At 39.0% G+C, this 22,069-nt stretch overlaps 1 protein-coding gene across 2 annotated transcripts in view; it reads left to right on the top strand.

Annotated features, from left to right (window-relative positions):
- The window catches only part of ATP10A (ATPase phospholipid transporting 10A (putative)), a 110,912-nt gene that overhangs the window by 27,178 nt on the left and 61,665 nt on the right, over nucleotides 1-22,069 (top strand). For both annotated transcript variants that reach the window (XR_007907641.1, XM_051806897.1), the window contains exon 2: nucleotides 16,807-17,011. Coding sequence is in view for 1 of the 2 variants with exons in the window: in XM_051806897.1 (XP_051662857.1) it covers nucleotides 16,807-17,011 (205 nt within the window). In the remaining variant the exon portion in view is untranslated. The remainder of the gene's footprint in view (nucleotides 1-16,806; nucleotides 17,012-22,069) is intronic.

Consider the following 22,069-nt stretch of genomic DNA (forward strand, 5'->3'; position numbering starts at 1 on the left):
AAAAGTAACATTTCCAGAAACCTTTTGTGAAATACTATATTGATGGCAGCACTTACAGTCAGTTTTCTGTGTGCTCTCTTTTTTTCTTTTACTTTTAAGCTTTTGGAAATGCAATCACATTTAGAATTACGTCCTTGTAGGTGTTTTTCTGCAGCTGTTTATTGCCAGAGAAGCCAGCCAAAAATCTGCAATTGTCGTGAGAATTCTGAAATGTAACTCTTTGAGAGGTCTGCGATTCTTTTGACATTGTTATTCATTCTGGCACTTAATGATTTCTTCATGTGTTATACCATCACCCTAAAAATATGATTGTAAGTTTTGAAACTCATAGTACCTAAATCTCTTAAAGATAAAAAAACCCCACCCAAACCCAAAATCAAAAAAGTGGGGATTTAGAGTGGATCTGTATACCCTGTTACAACTGGTGACAAAATCCAGACTCACATGGCTCATCATGTCACTTCAATTAATACACAGCACTTCAACCACCATAATAGTCCACACTTTTACATAAACTCCAGAATTTCTCAGAGACTGCAACAGAATATTTTTTTTAGGTAAAGATTGGCTAAATACTATCAAATCATGATCAGTACAATGCAACCAGTAGTTTTATTTGCAGGGAGTTATTCACCCATAAAAAGACATAAATGGTGACCTTGCTAAGTCATCTATTTTAGGCATAGAGTTGAATAAGGCGCATTAATAGTTAAAATAGTCACAGTCTGCAGACAATTATATCTTTTCTCATTTTTCCACTACGCTATTTTAGGGAAAAAAATCAAAACAAATACCAAAACATACAATTCTTCTTGAAGGGAGAATTGCTTGTCTTTGTATAAAAAAGAGCCATAGGTTTTTAGTGTAAAGGAATTAGAGAATTTACCTCCACAGATTGTAGACATTATTATTGAACTTAGGTTAATTTCTTAGATTTGCTCAAATTGATTAACCTCAGAGGAACACCTTTTTGTATTTTCTGATCTATGGGCAATAGGTTTTGTTAGACCAGGAATAATAGATTTAGTGATACTTAGAGATGGTATTCCATCTTCTGTTGGAGTACAGACATTGTGTCTATCCTAAGACCTTAAGAAAAGCTTCCACTGAAAGCAAAATGACAGCAATGCCATTAAAATGTCCCATTTTTTTTTAGGGCCCATATTTAAAACCTTTCATTTTGAAGCTGTTACTGTGCATGCTAGCTCAAATAAATAATCACTTGTTCCAACAAACAGGACTTCAGACAGGTTTTGAAGTCCAGTCTGGACTTGTGTGGTTCGAAATGTCTTGTAATGTTTTGCTGGGGAAATACTGAGTCCAACCTGAGTTCCAAGCACCTGAGTCCAGCTAAATACTGGGTAACTTTAGGGATAGCTGTCAGCAGATAGAGCTCTGCTGAGCTGAGCATTGAAGTTTAAGGTGGTTAAACTGAGTACAGAATATTAATTCCACTGTAAGGCTAAATCATTTGAGGCTTTTTGACTCAAAGATAGCTATCAGTATTTGCATATGAAAAGATAAAGTATTTTCACTGAAAATTTGGATCCTGTTGGATTTCCACTTTCCTATCTACTGCCATACTTTACTTACCTCTCTGTTTAGGGTTTAAGGGGCACAGAGCTACTGTATCAAGGTAGACCAGCTAGAATGATACATTCTATTATCAGTTTTGATTGTAGTATTTCTTTACATAAAATTCACTCTAATAAGAAATAGAGTCTATTGATAAACTGTATTAATCATAAAATCCCAATCTATGGATTATATCATTATGCCTCTATCCTTTGGGAAGACTTTTCAGTGTCACTATCCTCAGTTTCCAGATTTATTAAAAAAATAAATTCAAATTAATTCTAAATCAAAGCATGAAAACTGGATGTATGCTGTTTCTGTAATGTTTCACAAATGAACTCGTGGAAGTAAAGTGTGATTGATAACAAAGTGTAGTAGGATGTATTGTACATATTGCACATACACAAATATTCCTGTTTCCTTTAGTTTTGTATGTCATTAAATGTACAGAACTCAACATGCTTTACCAAATGAACTAAAACTGGCTGTGAAAGACAAATAAAGAAATTTGTTTTCCCTCACTACATTTCTTGGGAGTAACTGAGCAAGTCTTGCTGCTCAGAGGTGGATCTTTGCAACACTGACAATTTTTCTGTAGCCTCTCTCTAAAAACTAGTATGCCCTGTGTATGAAAATGAATGTAAATAGTCCACAGATTATTTTTAATGTCTCCTGTCTACTTTCTTGGAAGTCACTTCAGGAGTGCAGCCCTCAATATATATTCAGCATGTGAATTTGACAGATTCACTTGACAGTCTCCAGAGACTAAATATGCCTGTGTATATGTATGTGACAAATACTTTAACTTTTGCAGAACTCAGTGGTTTCCTTTTACTTTTAGAATTTATCAGGTTGGATTTTTTAAGGCATGCTCTGTAGGACAGGAAGATTTTGGAGCTGCCTACGGATTAAGATGATATCACTGTTTCTGCTGTGTCTTGTTTGAAAAGATGAAGGAAAATGATACTCTCTATGCAGAGTTCTCAAACAAGGTTTTGGGCCAATAGCAATTTATTTTCTCATCTTAAACAAAAAATGACTAGAGATGCTTTCCAGTACTCCATAAAACATTTTGCTTATTTTTATGCAGAATAAATGAATATAAGTCTAAAAATGTCAAGGAAACATATTTGTTTGGATTAAGCAAAAAAAAAATTACAATAGCTTAACTCTGAAGAATTTATGCAACTTTCTCACACCACACTCTTGGTCTAATATCACAGCTTATATGTAAGTCAGAGAGTTCTGAAAGTGCAGTGATGTATGGCTGTTGTCTCTATAGACAAACAGCTTTAGGCAGCACGCACGCCAGTAGCACGCTGGTGCAGTGACAAGTGTATGTTGGAAGGTGTCTAGAATGAATTTCTGTCCTGATGACATGAGTAATTCTTGATGTATGTTTACACAAGAAATGGATTGTGTTGAGGATAGTTGGGAAAGCATTTTCAGAATTTGTACTGTGCATTTACAAAGAGGCTTGGTCTAAATTCATGCCTGCAGATAAGAGATTATTTTCCTTTGATGAGTAAGCCCCATATCAGAGGGAGATTGCAACCATGACTTTCAGTTTTAGGAGTTTTACAAACTGGGGTGTCTTCCTTACAAAGACTTCTCCATAGTTAACTTCACAGATAAGAACTAAATGCAATCCACTTAATGTCTGGAATGATCAAGCATGAGGTGCTAACAGGAAAGATCAATGCTTACTGAGGTATAGCAAAGACTAGGTAAGGAGGTGGAAGGTGTTTTGTAGAGGATTTAGCTTTCAACTGGATGCAGCAAAGAGCCATTGTGTTCAAAACCACTAATTGCTGAGGATAAAGAAGGAATGTGATTGTAGCAAAACAACTGGGGAAAAAGGATGGAGGCAAGACTGGAAATGAGTGTCTTGATAAGAGTTTGCATTAGGGAGGGAACGAAAGGCACGCATTTAAGATATGTTTTTTATGATGGGGAGAGGAGTGAAAAATAACCCTTGGTTACTGCTTTGAGTAATAGAGATGAAAATGGTGATGTATGAGCTCTAAAAAACTGGGATTCAAATATTTTAATTTCTTTTTAATTTCTTACAGACTTGTGAGGAAGGGCTATGGGGAAAAATTTCTTTCATTAGGTCCACAACTTTTGTCTGCAGGACTAGATTGGTTTCATTTGGAACAGCATATTGTGAGATCAGATTGAAGTTCAGTTTCAAAACTAATATTCTTGTCTTTCTAAGTTAGCTTCCGCATAGAGGTTGTGGCATAAACATTTTGGTCTGTGTATGCCAAGCTGCTGAGTGCTGTTTTTCTCTTCCCACAACCAGGATAGCTGCCACCTGCTAAGGTGTTTCAGATCTCACAAGCTCTTTTAGGCTGTTTGTTTCCTCTCTGTTTCAAACCCTTTCAGTAAGTAGTCTCTTTGAAATGGCTTGCTCTGCACTCAGTTTCTGGGCATTTCAAAAGCCAGTCACTTTCTTCTTTTGGCTGCAATAAAGGCCTTGAAATTTATTTTTTCTAGGGTATTGAATTTCGATGTTTTATCATTTTTCCCCCAAGGAAGGTATGAATGTGAACTACAGAGAATTTGTCTTTCTGAAGTTTGGCCAGAAAGAATGCTTTGCTGCCTGAGTTTAGACATCTGTTTAGATACATTGCTGAATTTGGGCCAAGATTTGTAGCTTGGTTTTAGAGTTCAGTGAACAATAAGTGAAAATCATGCATGAACTTTTTTTTCTAATTGTGGGAACAATATTTGCAAATAATTTATTTAGTAATTTCCAAGGAAGATTGAACTTGGTGAGGTAACCCTTTTATGAAAAAAGAATCAAAGCACAATATAGATTCCTGTTAGTTGACCTGCTTAGATTTTAAAATCTTCAAAATTAATTAAAAAAAGAGGTTACGTGAAACAGTGTTAACAAATAATGCTATTTCTTTATAATAGGGCAATAGTTAAGAAGAGTTTATATTTTTAAGTTTTTTGTTTAAATATGTAGAAATATGTACACATCTGACAACTAAAAAGCTCTTGAAAATAATCATGTTATAATCTCAATGTTTTTTTAGAAGTGTGGATAATTATTATGGGAATTATGGGAATATATACTTCATTGTGAAAATGTATTGTCTGGTAAACTGATGGAAACAGGCTATCAAAATTTGTACTGATGGTGTGTTGTTCTTTATAAATTAACCTTTTTATTGATGATAGTTCAGTAGCTGTGATCAAGTGGCAAAGGTGCTTCCCTGCAGAGCTCTGTAATTACAAGGTCATTAACAGGATGAGATGTACTGTCTGCATTAGGGGACTGTAACTCATAATTCCATTGGGCTCACTATAATTCATAGTCATTTTGATTGTAAATCAGTGGGACAGGAAAGGACTGTATTTCTCTCTGTGAAAACATTATTGTGAAAAGTATTATTCTAGCTTAGTATTTCATATTCAACTACACTCATTGACTGGCTTCAGTAAGTTTGGAATATTAATGAGATGAAGACCAACATCTTTAATTCAAGGGAAGCAACAGATAGTATGTAAACATAGTCAAGTTGACACTGAAAGCATTAAATGAATTCTTATCCTGAGTTTTTTATATGTAGGTACCTACAGTAGTCAAGTTGTTGAATCTGAACTACCCAAATGTTACTAAAGGCATCCTACGTTTCCTTTAAATAGTAGAATTTTGCATTTTCTGTTTCTCACTTCTTCAATATGGATCTCTATTATTTACTTTCACCAAGAATTTTGAATATAAAATTTGCATGTCTAAGCATAATTGTTTTGACTCAAACCTTCAAAGATTCATATCACTGCATATGATTTGCATGGAGCTTGGTCTCCTAATTCTTCTCTGATGGAAGGCAGGAACATTTTTATATTCTGTGAATTTCTGTGAAACAGCCTTATATAAGGCTGAATTCAAAGTGTTTTAGGACCTAGAGCGTAGCAAATTGAGGCTTACACGCATCCTGGTTTCAATCTAATGCAGAATCTAACCCAGTCTGTGTACTTGGGCATGAATACTGGGAAGTGCTCCCACATCCCAGTTTAGATGGGGCTTAAATGACTTTCATTAAGAAAGCATTCTTGGGAAACACCTTGTTATTATGTTATAGCAGAATTTTAGAGATTTTCAGATTTTTCAATTTTGTTTTGAGAACAATATGGTAATTTAAACGTCTGTTATTACTAAGATACAGCCTGAAGGCTGTTTGCTTTTCCTGGCATTTGTATTCTTGTCTTGCTGGGGCAAGCAGTGATCCAGAAACATAAAGACAGGCTCTATAACCTATGAGAGCAGCTAAATATAGAAGAATTGGCTAGATATAGCCTAAGAGAAGTCACTAGGTGTCAAACTTCAGCTTTGCATTTCACATCAGCCCGAAGAACAAGTTAAGGCCTATTCTTTGCCAGCTACATGGAAATATTAGGATTCTTCTGAGTTGTAGTTCCTTTTACTGCTCCTTCCCTCTTGAGAGTGTACTGATGCTGGAGGTGGATGTTATGCTTGAATTCAGGGAGCCACTCAGGGATTTATCATAGAATTACCGTGTCATTTAGGTTGGAAAAAAATGCTAAGATCATCGAGTCCAACCGTTAATCCAGCACTGCCAAGTCCACCACTAAACCGCTTCCTAAGTGCCACATCTACACATCCTAAATACCTCCAGGGATGGTGTCTCAGCCCCTTCCCTGGGCATCCTGTTCCAATGCCTAACTATCCTTTTGGGGAAGAAATTTTTCCTGATATCTAATCTAAACCTCCTGTGGCACAGCTTGGGGCCATTTCCTCTTGTGCTGTCACTTATTGCGTGGAAGAAGAGACCAACCCCCACCTCACTACAACCTCCTTTCAGGTAGCTGTAGAGAGTGATAAGGTCACCTCTGAGACTCCTTTTCTCCAGTCTAAACAACTCCAGCTCCCTCAGCTGCTCCTCATAAGACTTGTGCCCTAGACCCTTCACCAGCTCCATTGGCCTCTGGACATGCTCCAGCACCCCAGTGTCTTTCTTCTCACTGAAAAGATGTGGAGATAGACCCAAATTTTATCTAGGATAGCACCATAAATCTCCCTCTGTACCTCTTGCTGTCAACAGAGGTGTGCCTGAGTGTGCCTGAGTTTGAGGTTTTCCTGTTTATCTCCATTGAATGCATGTCCTCATACAATGAGAAAGGAATTTCTTAGAAACTCTACAGTTAAATATAATTCATAAGATTACAAACAAGTGCACCAATGCACCTTCCAATATCCTTGCAAGTCAGTAACCCACATATTATACAGTCTCACACCTTAGTTTAGAGTAGAAAAAACTTTTCTGCAAATATACAGTAGCATCCAAATTTGTTTTCCTCTGCAAGATTGTTCCAATAATATTACAGCTAAGAGGTTTTTTCTAAATTTTTTTTTCTTTTAATCATCACCAGTTCTGTAAGCAGTTTAGTTTTGTGTGGCACTGGAGTAACAAAGTCCAGTGTATAGGCTAAAGCTAATTTCTGGAATTGCAACCAGAAGAAATTTAGAGGCAACAACATGAAAAACATAACCTCAGTTGTTCTGAATGTGACCACTGCACCCTGGGACCCACTGAGATCTCAGTTGGTATTCAGTATTTTTCCTGTCCTCAACCTGTGCTTTAGATTGTCCAGATGAGAACAGATGAGAACATCCAAATGAGATGGATGTCATGGATGAATGTTACCCAGACAAGAACAGAATTAGAAGGAAAATGTAAAACTTAATGATTTCAGGGGGAACTGGAGAAAGTTGAACACTTATATTCAGTCTGAGACATTGTTTTTGCCTGTTAAATGTGAAAATGATGAATTACAAATGTTCTTTTCACTAATTCTCTTGTTAACATTAAATAGCCAAACTATGTTAACTTCTAGAGTGCTTTACTGCAGTGGTTAGGTAACATATGCCCTTTAGAATTTTAAAGGATATGTGCAGTTATGTGCAGAAAAGTAGTTTACCCAACTGAGTATCAGTGAACAACTCCATCAGGACCATGTATGTAATTAGCAGTAAGTACCTTTTCTGATAAAAAATCTTTCAGCTGTCTCATGTTAATCTGAAAAACTGTTGCACTTCTTCAGAAGTACATTTCTTTAGAAATTCTGTACAAATGGTTTTTTGTGTATATGTAGTGAATATACTGATGCATTGTTATGTCGTGGGTCAGGTTGTCCTGAGATCAAATGAGGCAGATGTGTAGAACAACAGGAATGAGAAGGAATAAAATTTCCATTGAAATGCCTGAATCTGTTAAAGAATGGTGTTTTCCTCAGTAACTGTGCAGAGCCATGCTAAATTTACCTTTTAGGATGTACCATTAAGATACGAAGAAATCCCTTGGAATGGTCACTGCCTTAAAATGCAGTGGGAGAGAGCACCAAATGCAGGAGTTGGTCCACTGGAGGATTTAGTTCCCCAGATTTGTTCGTCCAGCTAGCACCTGAATGTTAGGCACTTGGATGGTATTCTCAAGTGTCCTCATGCTATTAATTATTGGTTTAGGGGACGAGGACCCTGGAAGGCTTCTACATAGAGCTCATGTCTTACCAAAATTTGGCACCTAGGATCGCTGTAGGAAGAGTCCCTGCTTTTCTTTGATTGTTTAGGAAGATGCAGGAGATTTGTGTCATTGCGTATCTACTATTTGAGTGGCTTCCCTTCAGGCAGGGAATTGTTTCTTCTTCCATGTTTTCAGAGCACCAAGCTCTACTGAATCTTTTTGCAGTGGCTTGGAGCAGCACTGTAATGTAAACATTCAGTGTTAATATCTGTGATGGTTCTGGTAATCAGGATGAGAATCTTACCTGGCTGTGAGCATGGTCACATCCAGGCCGTTCTTCCACTTCTCCACCTCCTTGTGTGATATCCTTTTAGAAAGCCTCAACACTAAACGTTACTTGTCTGTCCTGCTATATATAAAGCAACTGATAGTCATCTCTCCCAGTATATCTCTTTTCTGGAAGAGTGATAGGACTTTATTAGCATTTTTGCCAGTAGACATAAGAGTGTTGAGAATCATACCACTTACAGAGATCCTAATACTAGATTGTCTCTCTGGAACAGCATTAGTTTTAAAATCAAATTCTAAAAGGCAGCTTTTTCTTTCTTCAGTTTGTATAAAGTTTCATTACATGTTCTGCTTTTATGTTTTATGTTGTTATTGCAACAACAAGTTTCTTGGCTGAAAAATCATTTATTCCGGGTAGCAAATATTTCATTATAGTTAACAATAGTGAGGTTTCTTTCAACACGAGGTATAATAATGGAGATAACACTGCCAAGAGAAGTTAAATTATTACTTCCACATTATAAGCCTGAATCATTGCGGTTTCCTGAGTGCTTTTTATTTCATAGCAAGTTTGACTAATAGCAGAAAAATTAACAACTTTCAGAAAGCCTTTATGCCTCATCATTGCTATACATGCATATTTGCTTCTTGCAACTGTAAAATACATTAGCACATGCTAATCCTCAAAAAAAAGAAAAAAATTATATTTGAAGTATTTGAAGTCAATGAAAATATGTTTTAAGTGCCATTAAAATAATGTGAAGATTACGGAGTGTATTTAGAAACTTCAGTCATGGAGAGATTTCATTCTCTTCAATGTTTCTCCAAAACACACACTATTAATCTGTTTTGTCTGATTAATATCAGATTCAGAGTCTCTTCATGATTTATTTTCATAGAAACAGATGTTATCATGTGTGGTGAAATGGAGACATATTCTGGGCACTATGTAACCTCCTTTGGCATTAACTTACGCTACATGTTTTTCCTTCATTTTGCCACAACATTGTACTTGTACACAAATGGTTCTCAGCATGTTTCCATAGATACTTGACATGTTCAGACTTTGTGCAGTGTATGCCTTGGTCTCACAGATAGCTTGTTTTTAAACTCCGAGAACTGCTACACCCGTAGTTTTCAAATCATAATTGGTACTGGTTATAAATTACAGCAGTTTTGTTCACATATTTTGGTACTGTCTACCAGCTCTGCTGTTGTAGGCTGTGATGAGTTCATGCAAATCTCTGCTTGCCACTGAAGTGTTTATAGAGTGCTATGAACTCAATTAGTGTGAACCCTCTTCACACCTACAGGAGTGTGGGAAGTGGAGAGGTGGGGGATTGAAGGTGAAGGCTCCAACCCAGGCAAGGGAAAGAACAGACAATTTGGGAGAACTGTATGAGCATGAAGTACCTGTTGACAAACAGCTGGATGCTGGAGCCTCTCTAAAGATAGTTTGGGCTGATATGACACTTCTGTATTTGTGTTACAGTTTGAGGTTCTCTTTCAGAAGTTGCTGTTCTGCTTGGGTCCTGCTAATTAGCTTCAAGTGTTTTTTAATTCGCTTGCTTCTAACCAGAAGACTTGTCACGGCACTTGTAGCCAACTGATTTGAACATATTTTAAGTCACTGAGAGCAGAGATGTACCTGAAACGTATTTTGTGCTACCCCAGTTTATTTCTACCTCCTGAGATGAAGGACCTGGCTGACATCAAGGATCAGTCCAAAGTATGCCTTGTACATGCCGAACAACTCTTTCACCTGTCTTTTGTGGAGGGCTTTTCCTCTTCCACAGACTTAATTTCTTGCTGTGTTTCTTTAAAATCCTACTGGTTCAGTGGCCAGCCTCAGCTGGCAGGAAAGGCAAAGGAGTCAGATTTCTTTTGAAGTGAAGAGATTGTTACTTCAAAAGCTGGTCAGCGGATGGGCTTGGACTGGGAAACAAGATTTCACTTGGATGTTTTGAGAGGCTTGAAAATCTCTGGGTTGCAGCCACAACATATGTAAGAAGAGTTATGCTGTGTAAGCCAGATAGAACAGGCTGAACACCTCAAAAGGTACAAGAGAATATCTTCTAATCTTCTCGTAAATGTATTCTACAAAACCTGCTAAGATGAATATGGGAGCTTAGTTGGGACTAAGCTAGGGCAGAGTTACATAGAAGCACAGATGCCCCAGTCACTCACTGGATTTGATGGAGAAAATCTGCATCAGCCATCCCACTCATTAACTGTAATTTTTGTCATTGGAAAAGTACTGGAAATGAAGAACAAAGAATGATTACCCAGTAGTCCCCATCCTCTTAATTTAATGTATAAAATTTCTAGTATGCTGGCCTCGCTCAAGTGGAACAGATTACAGCTGCATAGCCTTCATATTTCTTTACTGTGCATTACTTATGATAATTTTCCCAAACTTAAAAAAAAAAAAAAAAGAGGCAAGATGTTTAGTTTTGTTATCTTAAGTAATTTTTAATAATTCCTTATTGTGCCAAAACAGTAAAAAGACATTCAAAAGAAGTAAACAATTATTTTTGTAATATTTGAATGGAGACGGTTTGAAAATCTTCAGCCTTGTGTAGATATAAACTGGTATCTACATGTCCAGAGACCAAAATTATGGGCATGATCTTTATCAGCTCACGTTGCAAAGGAGACCAGAAGAGGGAAAAGCATAGTTAATAGGAAAAGAAAATGTAATTTATGAGTTTCTGTGTTTCCAAATTATAAACTGACATTCGAAGAAAAAAGTCATCAATATTTTTTGATTTGTTCAGTTTTTGCTGAACAAAGCAGCAGGTTTGCTGCTAACCAAAGCCAATCTCAAATCTGGCACAAACCTGTAGGTTGTTCTATTTTAAAACAGAGCATAGGTCAAATATGTGCAGTAGGTAGACTAATACAAATTTTTATTAGCAATAACATATTTTTCTCTGTGTTCATACACTTGAAAGGATCTTTCAGAGTTTCCTTTTAATGTTCAAAAGCAGATATGCTTTATCATGGCAAAATAACATTAACCTCTAGAGGAGTTTGACTCCTGCCTGGGCGACATTTGTTGTCGGCTAACAAGTGTTGATGTCAATGCAGCTGTACCAGCTGACTTTTTAGCTATTTATCTTTACATTTCAGTCAATGTTTACCTGCAACGATATGCTCAGAAAAGTGAAAGCACTGGCAAGTTCTGCTTCCAATTGTGGCAGAGAGAAGCATGAAGATTTACATGACCGTGGTTTTAAACCACAGATGACAGATAAATTCTTTGCATGCAAATGTATTGATAAAGATTAGGTTGTGTGCAGGAGGACGCACATTATTAATGTGAGCTCAACACAACACATTATAGTAGCTGGGCATAGCTGGTCTAAAATTAATAGTTCGTCATGGTGATTTAACTAGCAAGTAACAAAAACATCCATTCCTTTTGCAGAATGTCAGTAGTTCATGGCAGCATATTGATTTGCAGGACTTTTATGTAACTCTCCAGGTTTGAAAGATTTAGTATCTCTGACTTCTTCTTGTGGTTCATCGTGGTTTGCAGCATTTGTTTCTTGTAGCATCAGCCTATTATAGGTAATAAAATGTATCTTCAGGCTTGTGATAAATGAAGGCAGGTAGAACTAGAGTTGTGGGCTGTTAGCTTCTGGGCTAAATATCCGTGTCATGGTTTTATGCAACCACTGAAGGGAACTGGATTCACTGAGATGGTGCCTCCTATTCCTTGTTCCTGCCAGAATTCTTCAAGCCTTTCAGCAAAATATTTCAGGAGGCTTGATGATGTTTACTTAAACTTGCCGAAAGCTTTTGTTAAAAAGGCCCTTGCAAACAGTGCCTGCAGCTGCCACAAATGAGTGGTTTAGTCCACTTTAATAGTCACCATCAAAGGTATTAGCAAAAGCAGGGTTTAATGTAAATTTGTGAAAGTGTGACTTAACAGAGTTTGATGGCAAGGTTCATTCTATTACTATGTTGATGACGCATTCAAGGAAAATAGAATCAATTTTGTGTGATTTACAAAGGGGTCAGGGATGCAAAAGGGTAAGGTCGCATGGGGTAATGGAGATTTCTCTGTTGAGTCATGAGGTTTGGAGTGGACCCTCTTGCTTTCTAAACTTCTCATGGAACCTAGGTGCAGCTCAATCCAAACTTAGTCTCAGACTTGGTCAACAGGATATCTAAGGGATTTAATAGGGAAATCCTGCTGTTGGGTCACAAGATTCAGAATAGATCCCGTTGCTTTCTAAAGTCCTGATGGAGCCTAGGTGTGGCTGAGTCCAGTCTTAGCCTCAGACCTGGGCAAAAGTTTATGTCTGGAGGATTTAGCAGAAGTCAATTATTGACTTAATTTAGTGATTCAGTAAGATTAACTATAATCACAAGAGTAACTCAGTTTATCTGTAGGGTGTTTAAATCAATTCACACATGCACACACACAGACACGAAGATGTTACGTGTATATATATATATGCACAAAGGTACCTGTTAAAAATTCCACTTGAGTATCAGTTTATTACTCATTTGGCATTTCTCAATGGGAGAAGCTTGAACCTCAAGGAGTGGGAGATATCAGCCCAGGACCAGTCATCAGCTTTTGGTGACAGTCCTCGGAGTATTGCAGCTTGAGAGCTTGTGAGCTCTGAGAGGCATCCCACTCTGATGCTGATGCAGCCTGCTGTGGTTCAGGAGAGCTCAAAGGGCCTCACTTAGGACCTCTCTTTAAAGGGTCATAAGATGATTGGCTTCAGTCATTAATCAGCTTCCATCCTGACCATAACCCAAGTCGATAATTCCTGAAATTATTCAAAAGTCCAGTAACAATGGGGTACCATTCCACTGGAGTTATGATACAGGTGAGTAATGTTCTAAGGCTATTAGGGGATGACTGATTATTTCTCGTTCCTCTCCTTGGTCAGGCAACAGGTGTTCCTGATATAAACAGTGTCACTCAGCCACATGAGAGTTCCTGGTATGGTCAAGGGACACTTCACCGCCCAAGTCATTACACAAAGGCTAAGGACTAACAAGAATTACTGAGATTGTAGAACAGACTTGATGAGGTAGAGCAGAGGGGTGGGGGATGCACCACCACAGGAACCCTGTACTGAGACTGCAGAGGACTGTCATCATTTTGGGCTCCTTCTCTTATGTAAAGTCCATCATTCCTAACTCTCTATATCATAAAACTTTACTGGTGCAGTATAACAGCAAGAATAAACATTTAGTAGGTGATATAAAACTTGGACAACAAAGTCCTGTCTCTGCAGAATCAATGGGGTCACTTGTGTTTGCACTGGCTAGAGGTATGATGGTTGTCTCGAGGTGAGCAAACCTGCGTGTTCAGAAGATTAGGCTGATCACGTTAAAGGAATGCTCTTTAAGGACTGATGTATTCATAGTTCAGCTAGTGTGACCCACCCCATCTGAAAACAGTGTTATGCCATACTCTGCAGAGAACACTTGCTGTGACTATTCATTGGCTGCAATGAGACAAGTTCAAAGCTGTGCTACAGGCCATAGAGCAACCCTGTTTGAAGAGGATTAGAAAGCAATTTTCCATGAAGACAGCAATTTTCCATCCACTACCTGACCCCTGTTAGAGCTGATCGAGTGGAATACTGGGCCAAATTGTTCCTGTGTGTCTGATGAAGGCGGTTGTGCTCTCGGGCCCTGGTGCATGTGCAGGAGATCTTGCATTCGTGGATTCATTGAATCACAGAATGGTTTGACTTGGGAGGGGCCTTTAAAGATCATAGCACAATAGCCCTGCCAGAGGCAGGGCCACACTTCATTATTATATCAGGTTGCTCAAAGCTCCATTTTGAACACTTCCAGGGATGAGGCATTGACAGCTACACTGGGCAAGGAGTTCTAGGTCCCGCCAGCCTCATCATAAGAAATTTCTCCCTTATGTTTCATCTAAACCTACCCTCTTTCAGGTAATACCATTACCTCTTGTCCTATGACTACAGACCCTGGTAAAAATTCTCCGTCTTTCTTACAAGCCCCCTTTATATATTGAAAGGCCACGATAAGGTCTCCCTGCAGCTTTCTCTTCTCCAGGCTGAACAACTTCATTTATTCCAGCAGAGCCATTTGGCCTTGTGTTGCTCGATATCCACCCTTCCTGCTACAGTGCATACAGTTGTGGCAGTTGCTAAGCATGTGAGGGATGAGGAAATGCTAAAATAGCAATGCTTTTCAAACAATAGAAATTAAATAAAAAATAGTAGTGCTTATAGCATAGTATGGGACTACTTGCTGTTTTTAGCCTGATCATGCTTTTGTACTGCTGCTCATTGTACATGCATTTGTACATCAGCCAGTTGCACAGTTAAATTAAAAAGAATGAAAAACAACAGAACATGTAAAGGGATTCAGAGTTACCGATTGCAGAGCTAACAAACCCTTCAGATCTGCAGTGCGGTAATTTGTACTGTTATGGTGCAGTGGGTTTCAAAGCAATTCATACTCACTAGCAAGACAAGTTAAATGTTTGTTTCAGCCTGATTGTGAAGAAAATGGGTAATTTCAGCACTTAGTATGTGCATTACCTGCCTTTGTTAGATTATCATGTTTTACACTTGGCTCTTACTAATCCTTTTCAGGCTTTATCAAAATGGAAATCACAGCCATAATTTTCATTCTTCCCCTTATAAATTGGAAGTAATGAAAAGACAATGAAAAAATTCTGGGAGGTAAAAACCTGATCTGATACATCCTTGTTATGCTACCTGACCCTTTATTGTTCAGGATTTGGGCTAAATATGTGAATAAATGGCAATTAAGTTACTAATTCCTGTAACACCAGCGAAGGCATGACTATCAGTACCTCCAAACAACATTGTTAGGACTTCCTTGTTTCCACTTGGTTACAAATCTATTCATATTACTACTGAAAGTGATGTATTTTAAAATAATATACTTTAAAAAACAAAATAGCTGCCACCACTCCTAACCCTCCCTCGGAAACCCATTCTGCCAGTTAAAATCACAGAATCATAGAATCAACTGGGTTGGAAAAGACCAACCCTTGATCCTTGTTGTGGTTGCTAGACCATGGCACTAAGTGCTACATCCAGTCTCATCTTAAAAACCTCTAGGGACAGTGAATCCACCACCTCCCTGGGCAGCCCATGACAATGTCTGATTACTCTCTCTGTACAAAATTCCTTCCTAATATCCAACCTAAACCTCCCCTGGCACAGCTTAAGACCATGCCCTTTTGTCCTACTGCTGGTTGCCTGGGAGGAGACCAACGCCCACCTGGCTACAACCTCCTTTCAGGTAGTTGTAGGGAGTGATGAGATCTCCCCTGAAAGTGCTATCCCAGGAGATCATCTCTGGTGACAGTGGCAGTGACAACCATCTTGTTGCTCACACGGCCAAAGGCCTTCTGAGAGCTTAAAAAAGTGTTAGAATAGCAGCTTCCCATTTTCGGGAGGTGTTTTGCCAAGTCAGTATTGTGGCTGTTTTGAAATTAATTTCTTTCAAAAGCACAACAGAATAAAGCAATTTCCACAAATGCCAAGAAAACAGGTGAGTCTGTGCGTGCCATAAAACTAAAACCTGAAATTTTAGCTAAAATTAATTAAGCAATCACCTGTTCCTTTTTCCCCTGGCTCTCAAGAAAAAGTTAAAAAATAAAAGAAGCAGCAAACTAGCATGACCTTTAAAACTAGAGAGGTTTAGTGGTTCTTTTCCAAAATGAAAGGTTCAGGGTAACTAAGCAAAAATTAGTTATGTAACAGACAGCATTAAGGCTAGAATGGAAATACAGCAGAAATACTTTAAAGAAATGACAGTGTCCTTTCTCAAAAGAGCAACTGGGACTGCATTTTCACACATGACATGTCCTTGTAATTCTACATTTAGTGATGAACAGTGCAAATTTCTCTCAGTTAGGAACTTTGTCCAGATATCATGTGCAGCACTATACAGAGTTTGTCCCTGTTGTAAGAAGGAATAAGTGGAAACTGTCTGAGGGTGCATCAGAGGGTGGCACATGATGGAGGACATTCAGGAGTCAAGCAGGTGTTCTGCACCCAGACCTGTTCTCATATCCCCCCCTTGCCATAAAAGTGACTCCACACATTATGGACAATGGCTCCCTCCCCTTTACGGGATCAGATGGGTGACTCAGAGCATGGAGGGAGGGAAAGGAGAATATGTGAAGCTCCTGTTTATCCTGCTTAGTCAAGTCTAACCTCAGCATGTCCTCTGGGTCTTAAAAGAGTGTCTTGGTAGCTCAGACCTGGTTCTGAGTCATTGGGAAGTGACCTCCTGGCACTCTGCATTGGCTTTTCCCAGAGTGATTGGAGAGTTCCTGAGAATCTTCCAAAGGCGCTGTACTCCTGATACAAATCAAACCAGATCTATCAGAAGCATCTCAGTCTGTGCATTTTTTTTGATTTATGTGTCCTGTAAATGTCCTCTTTTTTTTCAGAAATGAGAAGAAATATATAAGCAGATACTGGAAAGAAGTGAAAGTCGGAGACTTTGTACAGCTTCGCTGTAATGAAATTATACCTGCTGACATATTGCTGCTCTCCTCGAGTGATCCCGATGGGCTGTGCCATATAGAAACAGCTAACCTGGATGGTGAAACTAACTTAAAACAAAGACAGGTGGTGAGGAGGTTCTTAGAGCTGGTAAGTCATCATTTAGGATAAGAATTGGTAAACAGTAAGTAGCTGTTTACCAATACACTCCACACCAGCTAAATCTGATTGTTCTAGTAGTGCTAATGAATTACTGTTATGGTTGTCATTAAAATGAGAGCACTTGCCAACAACTGACCTCATCATAGTATCAGAAGTTTTACCATAATTTTTCCCTGAATCTGAATAAGAATTATTTGGGGCAATTGTGTGTGGTTGGAAAATGTTGGGGGTTTTTAATGGCTTCTATTGTAGCTTGATTCTTGAAAACACATTTTAACTGCCCAAGGAGAAGATACTTAAATATAAATAAACACTTTTCCTGCCTGTAAACCAGATCAGTTTCAATTAGGAATTTGCCTGAAACTGTGTTGCAGAATATCCCTCCAGCACTTGGAGCATTAAAGCTTGCAAGATTTAAAGGGACAGCGAGCATGCATTCTGGAGTTGTCTGTGTTCAAAAACTGTTTTACTGCTCTCTCACTGTGCTTATCTCTGCCCAACAGTACTATTTTGAAACAAAACATAATCCAGGTCAGTTACTGTCAGCAGAATTAGAGGAAATTACCTGAAGTTTTACTTGCTTTAATGGTGTTACTGAAATACTATTTATTTGTGTGCACTCCTCTCCCGTCATTCTTACCAACTAACTCCAGTTTCCTGTATTTGTCAGAAAAAAAAAATATTTTTTAGAATTCCACTACATCTTTTTCCTAGTAGCTCTTCTCATTTGAGAGATTTTGTACTGAGGTAGATCAGCATTAATGAAGTTAAAATCCAACCAAGAGAAAAAAAGTCAGTGTGCCTTCCAAATAATTCTTTATGGTAGGTAGATCCTTTCTCTGAATAGCTTGTAAAAACATGAGATAAAGACTTGTTTAATCTTCAGTGATTTCCACATAGAATTTAGACATGACATGACAGCTACCAACATGGCAAGAAGCTTAATCAGCTGCAAGCCAAATGTTTCAAAAACTCTGATTGTTTCAAAGAAGTTAATTGAATTGCTTCTCAAACATCCCATCCTGTTCCCGCTGAGAGGAAATTTCTCCCAGTGGATAGGGCATCAGGGAGGTGCTCAAAGATGTATCACGGTTTTGTGCCAATATAGAGTTCCTTTGTGACTTCAGGTACATTACGTAGAACAAAATCTGTAGATTTTATCTAGGTTACTGAACACAGGCATGTTTTGCATTTGTAGGTACAGTTATAAGGTAAGGACACGTCCCAGCTCTGTCTCACAATGACCCAGGAAGGCACCAGGTCCTCCACTCATCCACAGCAGATGGTTGGATTTCTGTAATCCAAGACCACTGGACACGTAGCAGTAGGTGTTGGTAAACATGGTGAAAGGAATTAATGTGTCCAAGTACAAATCATCAGAAGATTAGCTTTCAAGACTCTTGCTGCCCAAAGGAGTCCCTTATGCTGTCTTGGGATCCCAGGCCTCCTGGCAGTATGTAGTGACTCAGCTCTATTCCTGGAAGCTGGCAGGCTGAGAGGACACCTGCCAACCCTACAGACTCCCCTGCTCCTGTGAGCTGTGGAGCCTAGATGTGTGCCTGAGCCATCAGTTGTGGAGACACTTCTTTGTCTTCAGCCAGTGATTACATGCATACTTTGACACAGTAGGAAAAACCAGGAGGGACTACCCCTGCAATCTCATCTTTGGCATATGTGATGAGGTTTTGTACAGTTTGACTGGACCTGTAACCATTGGACTGTTGTGTGGAAGTGAGTGGCAGTGCTATTTTCTCCTCAAACAGGTTAAAGGTTATCAAAGATTGAATTGGGTCCTGTTGGGGAAGAAGGCTGAGGAGACAGTTCTTGCCTAGGGAAGCATAGCTAACTTTATGTGCCAAGCACATCAGGGTATACGTGGCGTGGCTTGCTCAGCATACCCTGCTTTACTGAGGAAATCTGTTATCATAGAGATACTTACAGTCAGCTTTGTAGACACCTGGCACACTTTGGATTTCTGGCTCATCGTCCTTCCATATCTTAGTTCTCTCTATTATAAGATGATTATGGAACTTTTCTATCTCAGAAGTGTGCTCCGCAAAATGGGGATAAATAATTTTTTAAATAAATTTCAGATTACAAGATGCCATGCTACAATAGCAGTGAGGTCCACAGTAAATTTTCAGGGATTAAACTGGGGGCAGTGACAGAATGCTCATTCATTCCAATGAAAACAGGACTGGTCCTCAAGGAGTCAAGTATTGAAAGAGAGCCTGTAAAAAAACCACATGTGACTACCTCCACTCTCTTAAAATAGCCGAGAAAGCAGGAAATATCCAAGCCTGGGTTCCTGCATCAACTAAGTTGTAGCAAAGTGCACACTTGAAAGTACTAAGTCTTCAGCAGCTGCAGCATCACAGAACCTCTCTGTAACAGCACCCCATAAGTTATCCAGGAGAATACTTGCCATCCTCATTAAAGTCCTGGGCAAAACCTGTCTATGCAAACTGTTAATTCATGCAGCAGCATTAGCTTTCACACTCCATACTAGTGGGGATAGACTCATACTCGTTCTTGAAAATACTGCCCTGCTGAGAGACCAGTGAAATTGAGGGAGCTGCTTGGGAAATGTTGGATGAATAGTAGGACCATGGCCAAGTAGCATGGATGGTGATGCCTATCTGTTGGATTGAAGTGTAGTTCCTGTTTGGATATGTCTTAAGTTGTGACAACTAGAGAGAACTTATTGTTAGATCTCATAAAATTTTCTTGCACCTAGTGCTAACCATCCTTTTGCCAAACCTCAGAGAAGCTCATTCCCAAATGTCTTACAGGATCCGCATCCCAACCTGTTCATGTATTGTCCAAGAATGCTTTTACATTTTTTATTAATATTGTGCTCAGCAGAACAACTCTCCATCATGTTCATAGCTGTTTTGTTCTGTGTCATTCTGCAACCCTGTTGTTCAAGCAGGAAAACAAACAAATAGATTATGTAGTCCTGGCCCTCTCTTTCCCACACTGCTAAACACTTTCCCTACCTCCCTTACAGAATGACGTGTCTTGTCATGTGGCTTATCACAGGACAAGAAATAGATTTTTTTGGAAGCTTCTTCTTAAAACGTCAACTGTCAATAGCTGTCTTTGAATACTGTCTCTGTAGCAGTATCTTAAGTATTTAAAAGAAACTTTTACAAAGCTTGGCCTGTCTGTGCTTTGTATATGAGCTAACTGATAACTTCTGAACACATGCCAGTGAAGCAGGTCAACAAAGGATAGCTATTTCTATACCAGTAATTCTGCTGGGCATGGGAATGGAGTGGGGGTGGGAGTAGGAACCGTTGTTTTAAGCTACTTGTATGCTTTTCTGATTCTGTTCCTGCCCTGTGTGCACTCATGCAATTTACAGTCCCACAGGTCTGCACCGAGCTCTCATAGAGAGCCTGGTAGCCAATTTGGGGTCACTGAAATGGGGTGTGCTCTGCACGGTTTTCTTGCAACCACAGCATTTTCTCTAAATGCCCTCTCCAAAGGCCAGCAAGCCCAGTGCTGTTATGTTGGGTACAGCTGCCCTCTGGAAGGGCCACTGTTCTGCCAGCATCCTCTGAAGAATCTCTGTGTGTCTCTTTTCAGAATCAACAGCATATAAGGTCCATAGTCTCAGAGAGTAAACGGTTTTACGGCTTCTCCCTTCCAAATCTGTGTTCACAAAAGTACAGTTCTGCTATCTTTTTAGCCTGACTCTTGAAGAAGCAATAAGCAATTATAGAAGCTTTTCTGTATCCTCGTCTCCAATGCTTTGGAGGCATTATTTTACTTTAAACATATGCTCAGAAGATCCAAGATCAGCATTTGTGGGCTTGTGAATTCCAAGAAACTGCTTTCCTTTATAGTGCAAGTGACCAGAAATATTGTTTATTTTAGTACTGCTTTGAATTGTCTGAGTAATTTATGGTAGACTGGGAACACACTGCTTGTTAGCTTTGTATGTTTGTTAACGAATGGGATATGTCTGACATAAATCTGTATTTTCTGTACATGATTCTATACTGTATCAGTACACAAGCAGTGAGAAGACTGCTTGATATATTCCTCTGTGGCTTCCATGCCTGAAGACACCAGTTTGAATCTATACCTTGTTGTTGTACACTCAAAATAGTCAGTCAAGAAAAAAGAAAATCACTCAGTGAGTAGGTTAAAAAAGAAAAAAGTAAACAGGAGAGTTTTCAAAGACCTTGGCATTTTTTCCTCCAAGGCTTTAAATACTGTGTTCTTGTTATTCTGCTACTACAGCAACAGGATGTGTTAGAAATGTTTAAAATAGTCAGAAACATATTTCTGAATGCTATGTCTTTAAAACCAAAAGGATAGTGCACCGTCTTCACCCTGAAGTACAAATCAGGTCCATGTGTGCAGCATGACACATTGGCAAGTGCAGCTAAGGAAAAGCACTGTACTAAATCTCACCATGAGTGATCTAAGAGTGCTAGCAGTGACCAGTAAACATCTCTTGGAAAAAGAAAAACAAAGCAACTGTTTCTTGGTATTCTACCAGTTTCCTTCTAATTTCAAACCCAGTCTCACTGCTGCCGAGTCCCAGCAGCCATTTCTGGTGTGCTGGGTCTAATAGGAGACACAGTAGGCAGGAGGAATCAATGTGTTTTCTGTGCTACTCGGCAAGCTGCTGTGCCACCACACCCTCCACATTGCTTATGGAATGTTTTCCAGCCATCTGAGACGTCATGTCAGCCGCTATTCAGAGAGTGGATAAGCAGATACTTTGGGCTGTGAGAGCTCAAAACTCCCTTTCAGATTTCATAAACTTGATTTAGGATATTTTGATAGTATGAATCTAGACTCATGAAAAACATTTACATTTCCTTGCTCCACTGTTTTTACTCACTATGCCTTTAACAAAATCCACAAAAACTCACTGTGGATTCTGGAGCAGCTTATGGTTTATTAACCAGTGCCTGTGTCCTGGATGTTTATGTGGAAAGCTTCAGTTCAGCTGAAAGCTAAGCTAAATGTAGCAGCTGCCATCCTCTGTGAGGAGGTGCATGTATCTCTCTCAGAAGTGGTGAAGAT

The sequence above is a fragment of the Manacus candei genome, unplaced genomic scaffold, assembly GCF_025592945.1.
Source record: "Manacus candei isolate 608988 ecotype Guabito, Panama unplaced genomic scaffold, ASM2559294v1 h1tg000069l, whole genome shotgun sequence".
Taxonomy (NCBI): domain Eukaryota; kingdom Metazoa; phylum Chordata; class Aves; order Passeriformes; family Pipridae; genus Manacus; species Manacus candei.